The 21,848-nt window shown below is 35.8% G+C and overlaps 1 protein-coding gene across 1 annotated transcript in view; it reads left to right on the top strand.

The window, feature by feature from the left end:
* The window catches only part of SGCZ (sarcoglycan zeta), a 459,011-nt gene that overhangs the window by 230,226 nt on the left and 206,937 nt on the right, over positions 1-21,848 (top strand). Inside the window, exon 2 of the mRNA XM_039221153.1 lies at positions 16,023-16,124. Within this exon, the coding sequence (XP_039077084.1) occupies positions 16,023-16,124 (102 nt within the window). The remainder of the gene's footprint in view (positions 1-16,022; positions 16,125-21,848) is intronic.

Raw genomic sequence — 21,848 nt, forward strand, 5'->3', positions numbered from 1 at the left:
CTCAGTTCCTAGCACAAAGCTCATAAAACTCTTAAAATTTCCTAAGTAATAAGAGCATTAGGAACATCATTTATCCTCTGTGCTCTTTGATTCTGGTTCCTGACACAGAACCCCTAAATCTCTTGGAATTTCCTAGGTGGCAGAGGTATCTTTCCTAATGAGGGGACTCTTCTTGGGCTCCTGGAGAGCTTCAGGATGGAGCTTGTTACTGAAAAGACCAAGCCCTGATGAGAAGCTTGGAACTTTCAGCCCCATCCACCTCTCCAGAGAATGGAACAGGGCCTGGGGACTAAGTTAATCATTGATCATATTTATATGATAATGCCTGTATAAAAAACCCCAAAGTACAGAGTTTTGAGAGCTCTGGGTTGATGAACATGTGGAGGTACTGGAAGAGCAGTACCTTCTGAGGTATGAAGTCTCTCTACCCTTCCCACATACCTAACTGTGTGCATCTCCTCTGACTGGCTGTCCCTTAGTTAGATACTGTTATAATAAGCAAGTAATCTAATAAGAAAAGTGTTTCTTTGAGTTCTGTGAGCCACTCTGGCAAGTTAACAAACCTGAGGAAGTCATAGGAACCTTCGATTCAGCAGTTTGGAGTACTTGGGTGGCTCAATTGGTTGAGCACCAACTCTTATCTCAGCTTAGGTTTTGATTTCATGATCCTAAGTTCAAGCTGCACACTGGGCTCCACGCTGGGCATGGAGCCTACCTAAAAAAAAAAAAAAAAAGTCATGGGCACCTGGTTGGTTCAATTGGTTAAACATCCAACTCTTGATTTCCACTCACGATTGTGAGATTGAGACCTTAACTAGATGTGGAGCCTGCTTAAGATTCTCTCTCTGTCTTCCTCTCCCTCTCCTTAAATGAAAGAAAGAAAGAAAGAAAGAAAGAAAGAATGAAAGAAAGAAAGAAAGAAAGAAAGAAAGAAAGAAAGAAAGAAAGAAAGAGAGAGAGAGAGAGTTGGAAGGAGGGAAGGAGGGAGGAAGGAAGGAAGAAACACAGGTAACATCTGGAATCTCATTTGGCATCTGAAATGGGGCTGGGGTAGCAATTCATGGGAATGAACTCAACCTGTGGGATTTATGTCCAGGTAAATAGTGTCAGAATTGACTTAAATTGAAGGGTACACAGCTGGCATCTTAGAAAATTGTATGATGTGTGAAAAAACTACATATCTAGTGTCAGAAACGTCATGAGTATAAAGTAAAAGAAAAATACAGGAGTGGTTTTTTTTTCCTACTCAGAAGACATAATGTGTTCTCTCAGTAAAGTCAGACCACAGGGAAAGAGTTTCCAGTAAACAATGAAGGATAACACATTGCCGTAAATACTTGAATAAAAGAATAGTTGTTATGGAAACAAAGAAAAAGTAATAGGATACATTATGGGACTGTTTGTAAAATAATACAACTATTCCTATTGAATCATAACTTTCCAGAATATAGTTCACAATTTTCAAGTTGATTTTATCCTTGAACACAGATAAAATAAGCTTCACTTTATAAGAGAGTAAGAGCATCAACAATTTTAAAAATAATTAATAGGCTGCATTGATGATAATGAGAACCTTTAGGAAACTGATATCATTGTATAAGCAGAAAGTGAAAAAAACTGAATTAAAAAGTAGCAATGAGGATAAAACAAAGGGGATAGATAGAATTGACCATTCTGTAGCAGATTTTACTTTCTTTTTATTTTTTTAAGTTTATTTATTTATTTTGAGAGAGAAAGAGAGGGAGGGAGGAGCCGTGAGAGAGGGAGAAAGAAAAATCCCAAGAACGCTCTTTGCTATTAGTCCAGAGCCTGACAAGGGCCTCGATCCCATGAACCATGAGATCATAACCTAAGCAGAAATCAAAAGTCAGATACTTAACTGGCTGAGCCATCCAGGTACCCCTTACTTTGTTTTTAAATGCAAGCGCAGAAGATTGAGAGAGTTATGCCCATCAATTTATGGAACATTGTCATCATTAGCCCCTGCAAATACTGTCACTTACTGTTTACCATTTGTTGTTTACTCATTATTTTTTTTCATTTTTAAATGTATATCTCCAATCCACTCCATTATTAGCACTTGCCCTCTCTTTGTAGTCAGCCATTCTGTTCTTTTCAAGGACAATTTTATTCCTGTGCTCTGACAAATGGATTTCATTGGTTTTATACCCACATTCTTAAATAATATAATTATTTTATCTCTTCTAATTTTCTAACTACCTTTGCTAAGGGTACATCTACTCATTTGCTGCACATTGAATGAGGCTCCATGGTGTGCATGCACTAGATTTCACTCATGCACCTTTTCAGGGATGGATGCTTAGATTTTATATCCAAGTACAACCGCCATAACCCCCTCCACCCCCACACAAAAGAAGACCACACATATACACAAAAACTCTACACGAGCCTATCCTCCAACATATTCTTAGGGTATGGGAAATGATTCATTGGAGTATTTATTGTGTCATTGGAAATAAACAAACGCTGACCATGACTCTGAATTTTGTACTAAAACCAAGAAAGAAGGAGGAGAAGAGAATCACTACCTACCATATCTTGTCAACCAGTATTCCACCAAACATTATATTTCATCTCTTAAAAGTTTTCTACGTGTATATGTTTAAATTTTTGGAAAACAACAGTTCTAAATTTTGATTACTGTGCATGTAGAGAAGAGATAGTCCTTCTCTGGCTCCCAGGTCAGTAGAAACTAACTTAAATCTGCATCATTTATCTGGACCTGTGTGATTACATGAATTTCCTTTTTTTGTCATCAAATATTTGAAGAAAGTCTGTGATAATTGAATTACCATAGAGAAAAGTTTTCAGTGCACACATTAAAAACAAAAGAGCTTTTCTGGTGTTGATGGTACATTAATAAAGCACTCTGTGGAGGAATAAAAATTATCATATGTTTGAGTGGTTAATATGAATATCATCTTGTTTCCCCACCAGGCAGAAATATTAATGTTCTTATTTCTCTAATATACATTATAGTTCATTTTCATTTTTAACATCAGTTTTATCCTTGCCCTAAGATTTAATTCAATTTTTAATTTAATTTTAATTTAAAAAGTATAATGGACTTATTTCTCTTTGATAAAATGATTTCTCAATAATGAAATAATAGAATTACATCAAGGGAGCCAGATTGAGAAGAGAGAGGAGAGAAGTCAAACTGCAATGCAGAGGAATGGCAGCCTTGACCGACCTAACAGGGAGTTCCAATACTAGAATAATCCTGTGAGTTGTCTAAAGTGGGGATATAATAGCTGAGCCTTTAAATCTTCATATTGATTACTTGATCATGGACTTGATGGCTTTTTGCATTTGAAGCATTTCTTAACAAGACTAACAGCTAAAGGTTTGCTGCCATCAGTGGTCATGGCAAATGGGGCAAACCTTTTACTGAAGTAGGACCTGACTTTTGCCGGATGTGGTGGCTTACCTGGTAGAATGACAAAAATATTCCTTTCTCAGGGGTCTCACACTAAAGTAATGGCACTTGTTTAGTTACTGTCAAAATTTGGCAAGAGAGACCCATGGATTCTGGGTCAGAAAACTGACTCATGACTGAAATTGGGTGAGGAATCATGAATGATTTATTTGGACAACTGCCTTCAGCCTATGACTCATTCACCTTTGATTCACCTTGATACTACAAATTGAATAGTCCCCTTATTGTGTAACCCTCATTTTTGCCTCTGTGGCCACCATCTTCATAACATTATGGAGTTGTGCCCTGATTGCTCCTCTAACCTGGCCCCTCATTAGCAAATTGTGTTAACCTGGCTTTAGGCTACCATTTGCCATTTATTGTCTTAGGGCTCTGTCATCTCCATTGCTATCAGTAAAACTAGTTTTATAATGGTCTCTTCTATTATTAGTCCTGACCAACAGAAGAGAGCTACCACTGAAATTAATGAATCTTGTATACCTCTCAACAGTGACTTCCTGTACCTTGATAAACAGTACATCCCTGTGGGTCTGCCCATAGGTGGTATTTATTTCATGAGTCATTCATGCAGTCCAGCATATTTACTTCCCTGAGACATTTAGTCCCCTCTTTCAACATCTGCCATCAAAATCCAGGTCTCAGGTTATTTGACATGGGTCATTCCATTTAGCATGCTTCTAGGAATTATCCTAGAAATGAGTTTGCACAATCTGTGAGAAGCCTTTCCAGGAGTGATATTCTGTATCCCTAATCCATCTTTGTATTCTGACCACATGATAAAACATCCTTAGAAACCACTTGCCTTCCTCTTGCTGGTACATGCTAGCTGGCTGCATCTTGCCACTCCTTTGAAATGTAGTGTCTTTTTTCTTATCAGTCCCTCTTCTTTTACCTCATCTAGTGTATGTTTCAGCTAAATCCTTGGATGCATGCATAAAGTGGCCAGGAGATTAGGAGAGAAAATCCAGAGAGGGACAAATATAGATTTGAGAAGAGACTCTACATGTGTCCAACCAGTCAAATGGGAAGTTCCATCCTAAATCAGGAAGGATGGCCTACTTCCAGAAGCTCAGAGGTTTCAGGGGATAAGCACAATCTCTGAAATGTCTTACCGTTAAAGATTACATACTCTCCTCCCTTCCAGCCATCAAGGCAATAAGTCTTTCATGTAAGGGCTATTTGTGTAGCACATACACTGTGTGTCAGAGCAATGCCTGAAGGAAAGCAAGTGGGTAGGGGTTGGTAACTGATCCATAACGAGAAGTAGAACTACAGAGTCCAGGATGAGACACAGATTTCTGTTAAATAGAGACGATAATAATTCTTTGAGATAAAGGACACATCATAAGAAGTAGTTCATGTTGGAAAATTATCACTTTTTTGGGACGGATATGTTTGGTTTGAGATTGTCGTGATATTCCAGGAAATAGAGGAAGTAAGTAAATGAATACCTCTGTCTAGAATTCAAAAGACAAATTCAAGTTGTAAAAATCTGGTTGTAGAAATAAATCATGGAATCAATGATGAGGCAAAAGATGCAGCACCTTCCTAAAATAAACTTTCAGTCTGATGGCAGGTATAATCAAATATTAACACAAAAAGGATGTCAGCTGGAGTAAAGTCTGGTAAGGCTCTTGAAGGAAATGTGTATGGTGCTGTGGTTCATAAAAGAGACAGTTCCAAGCTTGTATGGGCAGAAGCCTCGGGGTAAAATGCCTTCAGTAAGACATGTTTGAACTGCTATACAAAGGATTTGACAGAGATAACCAAGTGAAGAGAGAAGAGGGATGGAGAGAAGGAAAAGGGTATGCAAAGTTCCAGGGCAGAAGCTTGATTTAACTAAAAGAATTTTGGTTATGGAATGAGTGTGAACATATAGAGCAGAGAATCCATTGGGATGGATTTAATTGTTCCCTTAGGAAACTAGTATATAGTTAGGAAGAGGGAAGAGAGAGAGGAGGAGAGGGGTGGAAAGCAGGAGGGAGAAAGAGTGAAAGAAAGAAAAAGAGGAAAAGATAATTTGTGAGGTCATGATACTTAAGGAAGTGTTTGGAAAAAAGCAATACACTCTGAGAAGGATAGTTATATATTTAGGCCTCAGGAACAGCAAGAAACATAGATATGTTTGCCAAGTCAGATTAGCTTCTATTTTCTCTTGGCCTCTCTTAACCTAGGCATATTCTGCTTTTCACTACATAACTGAACGTATGGTTACAGTAAACTCCCGTTTTTACGTTCAAAGATATTTTGTTTAATTGGTTGTTGTTCCTGATATTGAGTTCAAAAGGTACTAGTAAAATATCTGATTGGCCCGGCTTGGGTTTAGTGATTGACTGTTGCTTATATCATCTGTAGCAAGCACATCAGAACCAGGTGGGATTGGCAAAGGCAGAAGGAAGCGGTTCTCACAGGAAGGCTTCCATCAGAAGTCCATCATGCCTGCCTGTGGTATAACAAACAAACAAACAAAACTTGAAAAGGATGTGATTTGGAGCTTTAATAAAGTATAATAAATAAAAAGTAGAAGGATAAAAACTCATTAAATATTTTCCAAATGGATAGTTCATAGTATTCATAATGGAACTTATATAAAAATGTGACACTAGACTACATGCTGTAGACAAAAATAATCCATCCTCAAAATGTGAGAATGAAAGAAATGGAAACCTGTAGTATCCTTCAAGGAAGCTTATATTATCTCTTAAGTTTGGACTGAGAGATGACTTATTGCATTTCTGTATGAAAAGTTCTCACTGATGGTGAGAAGAATCTTCAGATATAAAACCTAAGTTACATCGTTAGTTTAAGACGCCAAATGTTAAAGCTATAAATTGAGAATTGTGCTTGCCCGCTGCTATGTGGATTAGAAGATGTGTAAGCCATAAAGCAATCCAAAGTCAGACAATTCTTTCCAATGGTCCCATTGTCTGGTCCCATTGTCTGGTCCCACGGAGAGCATCACTTTCCCCATCTGTATCATGGGATTTCTTTCCTGACTCTAATGAGGGTCACCCATTAGTTCCAGGCTAGTAGGATAACTACAGTTTTAATTTTAAGAGAGAGATTGATTTTACCTGTTCCCCCCGTGAACTAACGTCTTCTACACACACACACACACACACGCGCATGCATAACTTACTTTTATAGGATGAGGGTAATCACAAAACAATTCATAGGAAGAATGTCAAGTGATGAATGTTTTATTTACTGAACCAAAGTTTTCTCTTAACCTGAACTTCTTCCAGAATATCACGATTCAGGTATGAGCCAAAAGAGAAATGTATGCTGGTAAATGAAGTCAGTTAGAGAAGGAAAGTTTCAAAAATAAAACGGCATACAATTTCAGAAACAAGAACAGATATCAGTTAATTCAAATAATAATGAAAAGTATTGGGACATCCTTATGGAGTTATATGATAAAGTAAATATAAGTCTCAGTTTTTATTCCTACTGTTGTCTAGATGGATTAAAAGTAGGAGGAATAGGGACGCCTGGGTGGCTCAGTCGGTTAAGCATCCGACTTCGGCTCAGGTCATGATCTCACGGTTCGTGGGTTCGAGCCCCGCATCGGGCTCTGTGCTGACTGCCAGCTCAGAGCCTGAAGCCTGTTTCAGTCTGTGACTCCCTCTCTCTCTGACCCTCCCCTGCTCACGCTGTCTCTCTCTCTCTCTCAGAAATAAATAAAACCTTAAAAAAAATTAAAAAAAAATAAAAACAATAAAAGTAGGAGGAATAGACTTTGGGTAAAGTTACTAGCTGGATAAGATCTCTCTCTCTCTCTCTCTCTCTCTCTCTCTCTCTCTCATTGGTGTTTTCAATAAAATGAGAACAGGTTGTTGCAATGTGCTGTTGGCACATGGTCTACTAAAGTGCTCTATGAACCAAGTTATTATCATGAATCCCATAGTGAAGGTGGATATTAAAGATGTTGTCTTGGAAGTTTGGAAGAAATTATTAGGTAACACCTTACCATGGGACTACCAAGGAGAGTTGCCATACCCTATGGTTTTGCTCTTAATTTATACATCCAATGATGTGATTTTATTTAAGGCAAAAGGGATCTTTCTTTAAGGAAATAAATTATGCTTATGGTAACTGACAAATATATGCCAAGACCAGGCTTGTGCTCAGCATTCCCTCTCTTCCACATTTTTTATAAACATTAAGAAATTGCATCTATGAAGCAGACCAGATTCCTAGCAGTGTTCAGCATATTCTCCCCAGTATTTAAAAAGAGCTGGGAAGCCAAATTATAAACGGAGTTCAGTGGTGCTATATATAGGCTCTCAATAAATATTTTTGGAGATACCATGGCTTTTAACTTTTTTAAAATGTTTATTCATTTTTTGAGAGAGAGGGAGAGAGACGAGAGAGGAGGGAAGCAGAGGCAAGGCAGAGAGAGAAGGAGACACAGAATTCATAATAGGCTCCAGGCTCTGAGCCGTCAGCACAGAACCGGATGTGGAGCTTGAACTCATGAACTGTGCAATCATGACCTGAACCGATGAAGGGTGCTTAACCAACTGAGCCACCCACCCAGACACCCCAAACTTTTTAATCGCTTGTATGCTTATCAGTGCACCTCTTTCTTAATAGATCTTCCTTCAGACTTTATAAAATATAAAGGATTTGACCAGTATATGCACAGTATGTTCAAAGGGACATTTTTCCACCTGTGGGCAGATGAGTGTGGGACTTATTGAACACAGTATTTAGTGAACTCTGTATTGAATGAAATAAATATGTTCTGTTACCCCAGACTTCTCAGAGTCTTTAGTATGCTAATGTGTATTATGAATTTGTGTGGGAATATATCATTTAGTAGTTTCCTAAATTTAACTGAACATGGAGTTTTTCTTTCCTTTGGGTTTATTATAATCCTACTAGTATTCTTTGTATATTTTTGGGAAGACAGGAATGTTAGCATTGAACGTGTAGGCTTTGTACCCTGTGACAAAGATTAAAATATGGATGTTCTGTCACTGTGTACAGATGACAGTCTTTAGGGAGCATAGCATTACTACTAATTCCATATTTATTATTTTCTTTAAGTCAAATGTCTGAGGTTCTTTCCAGTTGCCTCAATTTACCACCAAGAAATATGATTTCTGTATAGTAATAGGTTGGGTTTTCCAAAACGCTCTTCATTAGCAAGTGTCTGTATTTTGCCATAGTTGCTTATTACATTCTTTGTGTTTGATCTTGATTTCAAGTTAAGGTAGAACAAACAGGTGCTTCCACACACATTTAAATCTCTTTTATACAATTAATATTACAATATTAGATTGAGCCACACCAATAGTTTTCTCCAGATACTGATTCCAAGACATATTCTATAGGAAAACATTTCTCTCAAGAATATTGAACATAGGGGCGCCTGGGTGGCTTAGTCGGTTAAGCGTCCGACTTTCGCTTAGGTCATGATCTCGCGGTTCGTGAGTTCGAGCCCCGCGTCGGGCTCTGTGCTGACTGCCAGCTCAGAGCCTGGAGCCTGTTTCAGAGTCTGTGACTCCCTCTCTCTCTGACCCTCCCTGCTCACGCTGTCTTTCTCTCTCTCCTAGAAAAAGAAAAAAAAAAAAAACATTAAAAAAAAAAGAATATTGAACATAAAATGCTTCTGTGTTCCAAATGTTCCTACTATGATCTGTTTCCACATAAATATAACTATAATCTATTCTCTATTTTTATGTAAATATGTATATATTAAAAATGTATATTGCTGGTCTCTTACATATAGTTTCATTGGATTTATTGAACTCATCCATTCTTTCTTCCATTTACTGGGTGATTGTGATTCATATTTGCCATGACAGATGAACATATTTTTGGTTTTATTTTGTTTCAGCACATTTTCATTCTGATGGTTTTGTTATTAAGCGATTACATATGTTTTATGAGGTTACTGATATGTAGATTGTTAGAAAAAAAAGGAAATGCTTGTCAAAGAATTCTATTATCCGTAGAGGAAAATTTGGAAAACAAGTTGAATTTTATTTTAATTATTTTTTAAAAATAACTCACATAGTTAAAAGAACACCAACAAAAATAAGAGATACAAAGTGCAACATTTATTGTTGTATTTAAATATGAATATGTTAAAACCTTTTCACAATGCTAACAACCATATATAAATTATGAAGCTTGAACAACTATTGGCTATGAACAAAGGTAATAAATGCTCCAGATGATAAAAGTTATGTTATTAAGAACAATTCCTAAAGCTGCTTCTATACATGCTGAATTTGAGGTCAGATTCCTAGGTCTGTCAGTTCTTATCACTGTAGAGTTTATTTTCTAATAATGGATAGGAATAAGGGAGGCCAATTAAACTGAAAATAAAATACAGCCTTATAGCAAACACAGTAAAAACGTACATATAAAACAGGCTGTCAACTTACATTTTGTTTGTTCTTTCTCTTGTGCTTGGGGAAAAACAACTCATTATAAATTATAAATAACACCAGCTTAAAGCAGGTACAAAAAAGATAGAAAATTGCTTAGATATTTTAAAGAGAATTTCTTCTCTAATTAGGAGTTGGGAATTAAACAGTTTTTAAGGGAAATTGGAATATAATAAAGAATCAATAATAAAAGACATTCAAAAATCGTTTGTAATTTTTTTTTTAAATAAACTAGTAGTGCCATTTCTTTGTATGGTTCTTTAATTTATTAAAAATATTTAATTCCCAAGGTCTTACAAATAATTTATCTTACTAGACTTCAATTTATCTCTAAATAGCCTCTTTAAGGTCATTTCCTCATGCAAGTTGAAGTATAGAATAAGTATCATTAAATAATCAAAGCCATATAAGTATGTGTATTTGTCTTCCTTTCTAAACAGTTTCTTTTGAGATGATCCTAGTAATTTAGAAAAAAAATATTTTTGGTTTTAACCAGAAAATATATATAGTTATATAATCAATGTAGTTATCTCCTGGCTACTGGATTCTTTCAACTTTCTTCGAAAACTTTAAATAATAGGGGCACCTGGGAGGCTCAGTTGGCTGAGTGTCTGACTTCAGCTCTGGTCATGATCTCATGGTTTGTGAGTTCGAGCCCTGCATCATGCTCTCTGCTGTCAGTGAGGAGCTCACTTAGAATCCTGTCTCCCTCTCTCTCTGCCCCTCTCTAACTTGTTCTTCTCTCTCTCTCAAAATATTATTATTAATAATAATAGTTATAATAATGACAATAATAATAACCAAATCCTAGATTTTCTCTATTATTTAATGATCATACCAATTTAAAATTTTTTTCTCAATTCATGTCAATATGCTCATTACTTTGGAAGTTACATTTGCCTGTTAAGGCATAATACAAATCCTGTTTAAACAGCTCTTTTAATACCAATCAGCCAAGAGTTGAAAAGAATCTTGCATGAGGACAGACTACACTAAGGTTAAGAACATTGCAAAGTTATGAGCGTGGATTTTAAATTAATATGTTGTGTGATCAATGTTCTTTCTTTTCTTTCATATCTATAGTTTACTTTAATGTCAATATTTCATAATTCCAAAAATAATGTTTCTCAAACAAGTATCTTCCTCCTTGTCCAAAAAAATATCAAATCCATGAAAACTATAATAAAGATTGTCTGCAGTTTCTAAAGATAAATTCTACAAATTTTAGTGATGATTTGATTTTTATAAGGATATCACTTCAATTTTTGTTTTAATTTTTATCAAGTAAAGATCTAAATTCTACTGATAAGTTAAATACTCATCCGTTTAATGACCACATACTTCATACGAACCATTGTTGGAAGTACTATGCTAGAAGAAAGAGCAAGTACATACAGAAATGAAATAATTAACCTTTCAAGAAGAGATAAAAATGTATACATAGTGAACTAAAACTGTAAGCAGAATGTGATACATTTTATGAAAAAATACAAATATAGCATTTTGGATATTCAGAGTTCAAATTCAAGCTGTCTGGCTCCACATTTCCTTCTTTTAGAAAAGTTTTTTTTTTAAAAAAAAACATTTACTTATTATTGAGAGACAGAGAGACACAGAGTATGAACATGCGAGGGGTAAAGGAGTGGGGGGCACAGAATATGAAGTAGGCTCTAAGCTTTGAGCTGTCACCACAGAGCCTGACACGAGGCTCAAACTCACAAAACGCGAGGTCATGACCTGAGCCGAGCTGGAAGCTTAACTAACTGAGCCACTCAGGTGGCCTGCTCCACACTCCCTTCTAAAATGACACTACACTTCTGTCAAAAGTAGCTAAGTGATTCGTGAGATTAGTAGATAACAAATAACTGCATCATAGCTCTAAGGATAATAAAGCTTGATGTAGAGACTACTAAAATTCAAAAATAATCTCTCTGAAAATAAACAATATGAATTTTACTGTAATGATGGGACAAAAATTTGAATTATTTTAGTAAAATGTTAATAATGGCTAAAGCTGTTGAGTACTGCTATATAAATTAGGCATTATTTTATATCCTCATTCAGCCCTTGCCATAAGTACATTAAGTTGTGTTTTTACTGCATTTACTGATGACAAATTTAAGGCACAAAGAAATTAGTTAAGTGTTTCAAGCTTACATAGGATGAAGGTGACAGAGCCAAGGGTGAGGCCTGAGCCATACATATGTTCAATTCTCTATTTTCTGGTGCCTGGGCAATGTCATCCCTTAACAGCAAACACAGAAGTTATTTTTTCCCTTTTAGCTGTGGAAGGCACCAAGAATAGAGTGAATCAGGAGAGTATAGTGACAGTAAGAATAAAATTCACTTTCTAATGCTCCTGCAGAAGGGAAACCATCTCATAAATTATTAATGGACTTGGTACATGCCTGTGAGGACAGGATGATTACATACTGTAAATATGTGATGCATTCTTATGTATTTCATATCTACACGTAGATACTATGGAAGAACTTGAATATTCATTTTTTTTAAAAGACAAAACAGGAGAAATCAAAGGAGGGACAAATGGACATGGTGGAGTGAACTTAGGTTCAAAAAACCGTTACTACCATAACAGTCTTATATTTATACAGAGCATATCTATTTCGTCTAATTTAAGTGAAATATATTTATATGTCCCAAATTACGTATTAGATAGAAAATATAAGAAGAAAACATTGAACTTAAGATTCAAAGCTTTCCAAAATTAAATATGCATATGGCATCAGTAATATCACAGCTAACTTTGGATGTCCAGTTATTTTATTTAAGATGGTTGTCTTATGATTTTTTTTTTAAGATTGGTGTTGAATTGGGGATTATGTTTATGATAGAATTTATTGCTGCTGTTCTGAGTTAGACTGAAAGTTGCATTAGATGTTTCCATAGCAACTTCATGGGGAACATTTCAAAACACTTCCTTCCGGCAGATATTTGAGAATATATGTGGACAGTCACCGTGTGAGATTTAGTCAAGAAAATCCCTCAGGGACAAAGTAATATTTTGAAGCCACATGTCACTTTGAACATTCCTTCTGAATTAGAAAGAGTTCGGCCTCCACTCTGCTTCTGCCACCACCGCTCAAATGTTCTTTAGGCTTCATGGTGCCTGGAATTTTTGTCAACCTTCAAGATCTCAAAATTTGAAGTTCCGTTTTCTGGCAATAAACCTGCCTTAACAATCCTCATGTTTCTTAACTCCTACTGAATTCAATCGTTAATGGGTCATCAGTTGCCTTTCCTTGACCCTGTGCTATTTCTAGTGTCCAACATTGTTGTACTGGCTTTACTTGTCTCTACCCAATGAGAAACATGATGGTCAGGCATTTGAGGAGCATCATTTTTTGCTACTTTGGCAAAGCCCATACTTAGGACTTTCGCCGTTTGTGCTTGGCAAATCCTCATTTTTGAGTCTCTTTTCCTGTTAGTTTTGCCAGTTCCTGTTCTTAGATAGCTGGAATGTTGCAAACTGATACTAATTAGAGCCAGTAAATGGGTGACCATGTAGTTGTCTAAATCAGAAACACTTTTCACTTTTGATAAGTGAAAGAGGATACTATAAAACTGGTATAAACCAGCAGTGTCTCAGTACAAAAGTAGATCGACTATCTCCTAGAATAAGTCTTCAGTGAAGCTTGAAAATCTCTCTTTCTTTTTAATAAATAAGGGGCACCTGGGTGGCTTAGTCGGTTAAGCGTCCAACTTTCGCTTAGATCATGATCTCACAGTTCGTGGGTTTGAGCCCCGCGTCGGGCTCTGTGCTGACTGCCAGCTCAGAGCCTGGAGCCTGTTTCAGAGTCTGTGACTCCCTCTCTCTCTGACCCTCCCCTGCTCACGCTGTCTGTCTCTCTCTCTCTCTCTACTAGAAATAAATAAAACATTAAAAAAATAAATAAATAAATAAATAAATAAATAAATAATTCCGTGTTAGACATTTCCAGTGTCAGCTTTATTTTTTTAATGTTTTTTAAAAATTTATTTCTGAGAGAGAGAGAGAGAGCGAGAGAAAGCAGGGGAGGGTGAGAGAGAGGGAGATACAGAATCCGAAGCGCGCTCCAGGCCGTGAGCCAGTTGCGAGCACAGAGCCTGACACAGGGCCCGAACCCACAAACCGTGAGATCATGACCTGAGCCGAAGTCGGACGCTTAACTGACTGAGCCACCCAGGCGCCCCTCTAGTGTCAGCTATAAGCTTGAGTCTCAATAAATAAATTCCTTCATCCCACCCCAAGTTTATTTCAAACGGAAATTATTACTCTGTCTTTCTGTTAAAGCATTGAGACCCTACCACCTCAAAATCTCTCTTTCTCTATGCAACTTTAAAAAAAGTGCTTTGATTCTTAGTCAAATTTTTATTCATTGCTATACTACTTCATCGGCTTTCTTTTGGGGTGGGGGATAGAGGCAGGTGGCAGACTGAAGTCATGATAATTTCTTGGCTTTCTTCTTATACTGATCATATACTTATTTCATGTATGAAATACTTCTTTCCAACCCATAGACTAGTTATTATCTAAGAGTTTCTCCTTGGTTTTGTAGATATTTTCCCAGAGAGAACTTGCTCATCCATCATAGTAGATTCAAACACGTCTTAAACAATTGTCACTCTCCAATCCACTTTTTACAGATGGGCCAGTTGATGGATCAGTGTCTGAATTTTCAATGATACCTCCAAGTTAGAAAGTCCAAAGCTAAAATCATGTTTGCCCTTGAGTCTACAAAATTCATTATTCTACTTTAAAATATCACCACATTTCCTTATTTAGTCATAGTCATGAAACCCAGGATTAGTCATAAATGTCCCTGTTTTCAGTATTTCCAGATAAAATTAGTCATCCAATCTCATAGGCTTTTCTTCCACCATATTTCTTACACTTATTATTGAGTTGTGCCTTATTACTGCTTCTCTGTCAGCCCCACATGGTGCCTCTGCCAGATTAATCTTAAAGCTTAACTCTGATCATTCCAAGCCATTGAGCTATTTATTCAAGAACTTTTTATGCTTTTTCTTCTGGAGTTTAACGTAAGTATAGACTTCTTACCTTTGCATTCATGGCTTTCCTTTCTCTGGCTTCAAAACATACTCCAGCTGTTTTCTCTTATGGTATTCCATACATTTGCCAGATTGGATGGCATGCCCTTTCATAATGTTACAAGATGTTTATTCTGTTTCTTCCTCTATGGACATCTCCTGTTGTAACTCCATATTCTTAAGGTCCTTCTCATAGTCCATCTCTTCCATGAGAAATTATTTATTCTCTTAGCAAATTTGAAACCTTTCTTTAATTCCTGTGGTACTGTGTTCTTACTTTTTAAATTTATTTTATTCTGGCTCATGAGTGTTATTTATATACTGTTTTATTCCTCCTTATAGAGTTGTTTTCTAAAGGAGAGGATATAAGCTTTACTTATATTTGGATACAGAAACACATGCTTCCTTATGCTAGGCAATTTTTTTTTTTATTTTTTTCCTTTTTTTTTTAAATGTTTTATTTCTAGGAGAGAGAGAGAGAGACAGCGTGAGCAGGGGAGGGTCAGAGAGAGAGGGAGTCACAGACTCTGAAACAGGCTTCAGGCTCTGAGCTGGCGGTCAGCACAGAGCCCGATGCGGGGCTTGAACCCACGAACCGCGAGATCATGACCTAAGCGAAAGTTGGACGCTTAACCGACTAAGCCGGCGACTAAGCGCCCCTACTAGGCAATTATTAAGGACTTGCTGAAACCATTGTTCAAATGTGACTATTTGAATATTGTAGAAATATGTGTATAACTGTAATGTTAAAATATTACTAGAATTCTCTGCAAACAAAATTTGTTTCCAATAGTTAGGTAGCAAGTATCATTCTACCCCAAAAAAGAGTTAAACTGGCTGATGCATGAAGAAAATACAGGGTTTATTCATAGGTAAATCCTAGTCTCCGATAGAGGTATGAAAAGATACCAGGTCTTTTCATTTTAAATAGGGCTCTCTATATGCATGCAAACTGCTGCAATCATTCATTAAGTAGATTCAATCTCTCATTTTCCTTAAATCATCACTGATTTGAGCTTACTGTTTTCTCAATTTAGCCCTAAGAAAATTATGGCCAGTTATTCTTTCTCTAATTAACCTAAAAGTGAACTATATTTCATTGCTTGTAGGATGGTATGGGAAATCTGAGAGTCACCAAGAAGGGAATCCGACTTGAAGGTATATCTGAGTTTCTACTTCCATTGTATGTGAAAGAAATTCATTCCCGAAAGGTATGTGATACTGGCTTTGGCTTACTGTAAAAGATAATTTAGAAGTTATGTTTTAGCTTGAAATAGGAGCATAGAACCCCCTTATCTCTTCAGTATGTATTTAGTATCCTTAAGCTAAAGGTTTATTTGAAAAAATGAAAACAATGAAACAGTAGAAAACCCAGTGAAGTTTAGTTTTAAACAGACAAATTGGAGAACCATTTTGAATTAAATTGCAGTGTTGCTTTTCTTAGTCTACAAATTTGCCTCTCTATTTTCAACAGAAGTTAAAAATATAACCTTATGGTAATTTCAAAAGGGGCATTTGATACATCATGAGTAATTTTTGCAGGAAACGTTGACTTGAATAAATGACCTTATTTCAATATATTATAGATCTTTTCAGCTTAAATAAATGTGCATTTTCTAAAAACGATAAGGACAGTCTTACTATAGAAATTAAAGTTATTTCTGGATGAACAGTATTTAAAACAAGCACGAACATTTAGCCTTTCAAATGTGTGGTTGTGTGTATGTGTGCCTTATGGGTACTTTATCATTTAGCACCATGCTCAAAATCAAGATTATAGTTGAGCAATTACACATTTTGGCTTATGTGTGTTACTTTTCAAGAAATAGTAAGTATTATTGGATACCAAAAAAATATAACTAGAAACGTTCAATCTATTAGGCATATGTATGTATGTGTGGAAATCTAGTAAGACAGGAAAAAATGACATGCTTGTTATTACATAAAATGTGGAAATATTTTTAACCTTCATAAATATGAAAGTCTATTTTAAACTAGGATAATCTTTAACTATTACCAATGTAATATATTAGCAAATGGGTTTCATAGTAAGCCGTAATTTGATCATTTGCTACAAAGCTATTTTTTCCTTTAAATCTCAAAGTGAAAACAGAACAGAGGATTATTTTCCATAAAACTTCTAATTAGGTGAATTATATTAAGTTTATATTTTATTTTGTTATTATATATGAACCTTCAGAGCTTCACAAGTGCATTATATTGACTGCTACCTTGGGTACTAGAAATTTATCACTGAGATCACCTTACCTGATAAATTTTTGGGCAGGTAAATAATACAAAAGACATGAGTATGAACACCTGACCCTACTATAAAAACTCCTTAAATTTAAAATATACAAGTTGTATTGTTTTAGTGTTTTATTTATTTCTGTGAGAGAGAGACATCGTGAGCAGGGGAGGGTCAGAGAGAGAAGGAGACACAGAATCCGAAACAGTCTCCAGACTCTGAGCGAGCTGTCAGCACAGAGCCCAACATGGGGGTAGAACCCATGAACTGTGAGATCATGACCTGAGCTGAAGTCACATGCTTAACCCACTGAGCCATACAGGTGCATGACAAGTTGAATTTCTGTATTATTTTCTTTTTTGAACCCTAAAAAGAATAGCGTGCATGCCCAAGTTAGCGCCTTGGTAACTTGGACGTTACCACCACTCAATCACTTATTGTTTGTTTCTTGGGTTCGATATTACTCAACAGTTTAGTATTTGAAGAAATGAAAACTTATCCATGGAAACCAAGAAATCACTGAACACAGGAAGGTGAGAATAATCACAGGCAGGAACTTCTTTGAAAATGCATCTTTGTTAAGTTCAGGGACAGCAAAGATTGATCTTTGAAGCCATTTAGATCCACTCAGAGTGGCTGCCCCGGAATGTAACTTACAGAAGGATTTGTGAGCCCTTTGCCAGCAGGCAGGTCATAGTATTTATCTTCCTAGCCTGAACAGTTTTGAGAATATAACAGCAGCTCTTCACCAGGAGTCTCCTGGGAAATCGTAATCTATGTTTACTCCATCAGTGGACCAAATAAGAAAGAGCCCACCAAGGTGATAGCTTCGAAGGGGGAGGTGGTGGCAGTCAGGCTTCCTGACCTTTACCCTAGGGAAGTTTGCAACCTCAAGTTCATAAACATTTCCCAGACCCACTGTGCTAATTGAGACCTCTGTGCTCCCTTTCACATCCCAGACCTGTTTCTTGTCTTCCTGTCTCGCCTTCTGTCCTCCATCTCCCAGTGAAGGCAAATGCCAGCACAGCACACACAGGTGGGAGCTTGGACTGTCTTCAGTCGGAGAGGGGGCCTGGTGTGACAGAAGAAAATATAGACTCATTTCCTCTGTGAACCTTTCTCTACACACACACTACAAAAATAAGTATTTAAAATTAAGTGAAAAACATATCCATTATAAGCAGTCCCCACATTAGGATTCTCTTGCCCATGATCACAGGCAGTGATTCATTCTCTGCCATAAAGCCTATTTGCTGTTTTAAAATGTCAGCCGCAGTTTCCCTGAGCCTGAGTTTTCTCATTAATATAGTGACTTTCATAGAAATGTATCAAAATACTTACTTCTTAGGTGAAGAATGAATACAAAAATTCCAGTAATACTAGTAGAAATGAGATTTTTATAAACCTCATTATACATTTCAGGACTTGCACACACTTTTGTGGCTTTGAATATTTTTATGATAAAATATCAAAGTCCCTCATAGGTCTAAGTTAAGGAAATCTATTAAATTCAAAAGGTACTTATAAAGATTCAATTAAGGGGGCACTTGGGTGGCTCAGTCGGTTGAGCTTCCGACTTCGGCTCAGGTCTTGATCTCACGGTTCGTGGGTTCAAGCCCCGCGTCGGGCTCTGTACTGACTGCTGGCTCAGAGCCTGGAACCTCCTTCAGAATCTGTATCTTCCTCTCTCTCTGATCCTCCCGTGCTCACGCTGTCTCTCTCTCTCTCTTTCAGAAATAAATAAAACATTAAATTAAAAAAAATAAAGATTCAATTAAGATGAGAAAAATACTATACACTATATGCTACTGTATGTAACAATTTTAATTTATATGAATTTTTTACCTGGAGTTTTGATTTCCATCTGTTTGTTTGTGTGTTTTCCTGCATTAATGCCAGTGGGTACCTTTTTTTTATATTTTATTAGTATGCTACTCCGAAATAAAGAATTTTCTTATTTAAAGTAACTTCCTGGGTATGTAGGTATTTAATTTCATACTTCTACACACAGAGATTTCTATTAATCAAACAACTCAGTCACCCACAGACACACACATCTAGTTTCCTAGAATAGTAAACCATGGGCTGTTTCCACTCTATGTTAACTGGTCCCCTTCTCTCACCATTATAAATATTTGAAGTTTACTGTTATACTTCACGGTTTACTCTCTTCTCCATGCTTTTAAAAAATCAGCCTTTTTGACTAGTCCATTATTATCAGTACACAGAAAAACATATTACATTCTATGCTTGAAATATCTCAGAATTCAATGCATCTTTCAGAATTAGCAACATTGTTTTCAGGGAGAAAGTACTTACTGAACATTTGTGAAGTTAAATACCTAGTTTTCTTCAGATAGGAAAAGTATGAAGGATACGGGATTTGAGGTTACCTTACATAATTGATAACAACAAGTGAGAGTAAGATTTTGAGCCAGGCTTCAATCCACATGATGTAACATTAGGTCAGAATCTTTGAACTATCAGGAAATTAGACATGTAATCACTAGGATTTTTTTAAAATGTAATTAGAGAGTATTTCCCAAGGTTTTATGAGCCTGGAGAACTAAGGTGATTAAAGTATCTAACATTGCACTGATGATTGCCTCAAAATTTTGCATCATTCCATTCTCTAGAACTTTTTGTGTTACTCACCTAATGGTAACTGAACACTTATCTTGTTTTTGTTTTTGTTTTCTTTCAAGGATCCTTAATTAAGCAGTACCTTACCATTGACCCCTATCCCAGCATCTTGCATGAGCAACTAATAATTGTGCTAGGCAAACTGCCACCAGATAATTCCAATTGCATTAACTCTTCAGCAAAGCAAAGTTAAAATTTGAGCTCTTGGGACTCTCATTTTAGCCAGGCTGCGAGTAAGGCTGTGCTCTAATTATATATATAATATATATAATTAATTAATTATTAATATATAATAATATATAGTATATATTATTATAATAAATAATATAAATATATATAATATTATTATATATATTATATTTTATAATATTATATTATATATAAATTATATAAATAAATATATATAATTTATATATATATATATATATATATATATATATATANTATATATATATATATATATATATATATATATATATATATATATACACCAGGCACATACAGCAAACCTCTTTCCTGTTTATACAATGATGTTGATCTCCTGACCCTGTATCCTTCAGGTACTTTGGTAAATCTCCTCTATACAAACCAATTCATATAAATAGATATCTGCAGCCTTCTATAACCCTTTTATCATCATCATTTTTATCATTATCATTTTACTAAGTGTTTAATTGAGTGTTTATAATTTTACTATAACATCTTCAAGTTAAGAACACTTATCATTCAAAAATCTTTCCATTAAAAAAACTATTAACATGTGGTAAACATCACCAAACTATACAATTACACATCTGCACCGATAAAAGGGTAAGTATAGAGGCATGTACATGCTATTTACATTTAATATGTCATACATGATTTAATAGAAGAAAAATCTGAAATAAATGGGAAAGAATTGCTAAGCTTAAATATTTCTTCACCACAAGAGTGTCTTTGAAAAATTTGTTTTTATGGTTAAGAATAAAAGACTATGAATATCATTAAGAAGCTGGATGCATTGGCTCCATGTTTTAATTTCAGACAGTGTTCATTAACTCCCTGCAGTGCAATTGGAGGTGATTAGCTCCTCTCCAATTTGTCCTTACTCCTCTTCATTTTCAGGGATTTTTTTGATAATTATATTATTTTAACTTTGTCACAGTTCATAATATTTACATTCTGTTCTGCAACTTTAATTGCGCTGGCACATTGGTCTTAATTCTACAGATAGATGGGCTGCAGTATTAACCACCAACTCCTTTTATTATGGTGTCTTCATGACCGAGTTCATTATTCCAATCATCCCTTCCTTATTTATATTTCATTGCTAATGAGGTTTGTTTGCTAATCCTTGAAATATTTCATGCAGAAGGTGCCTGACTGTTGTCTTTATCTTTTCTGGGAATATTATTAATGGTTCATCCCTTCTTCTCCTGTTAACTAATTGCTCTATCAAATTCAACCACTGAGCATTGCCATAAAGAGTCTGAGGGCAGCCTAGGATGGATGTTTCTTCTGCTGATGACATGAATGTTCTGCCTAAATGTGCAATACATTTTTGCCATTTCATTTTAGGGAAATATTGTCTATCATATCAGTATCTTTCATTTTCATTTGTTCAGGTCTTCCCTGCAGAGAAAGCAACCATTCTTGTGTTGCATCATCTTCGTCATCCACACCTGTCATAGTTTCTTGAATTACTCTTAAACTTTTTATTTTTCCTTCACGTGCAAGTAACTGTCATAATCTACAGTTTTTCTTCCATGTCATGAATTGATGTTTCTCCATATGAATTTTGCCCTTGCCCTCTCTAATTCTTTTATTTTATGTATGGGGGGGGGTTTGTTCTGATTCTCAGACTTTTCCATAGATTCATAGTCTCTTTGTAAATCATATTAGGTTTTTTTTTTAATGTCTTTGAGCTATGGTTTCAATAAAATTAAAAATTTATAATTCTAAAACTTAAAGCACTTACCTGACCTCATTTGAATAGTCTCCAATGAGTCACAACTTGAGGCAGGGGTATTATGGTCTAGTTAGTCTGTTTCCCCAGAGAAATGAT

Source organism: Hyaena hyaena, unplaced genomic scaffold (genome assembly GCF_003009895.1).
Source record: "Hyaena hyaena isolate Hyena2069 unplaced genomic scaffold, ASM300989v1 scaffold_17, whole genome shotgun sequence".
NCBI classification, from domain to species: domain Eukaryota; kingdom Metazoa; phylum Chordata; class Mammalia; order Carnivora; family Hyaenidae; genus Hyaena; species Hyaena hyaena.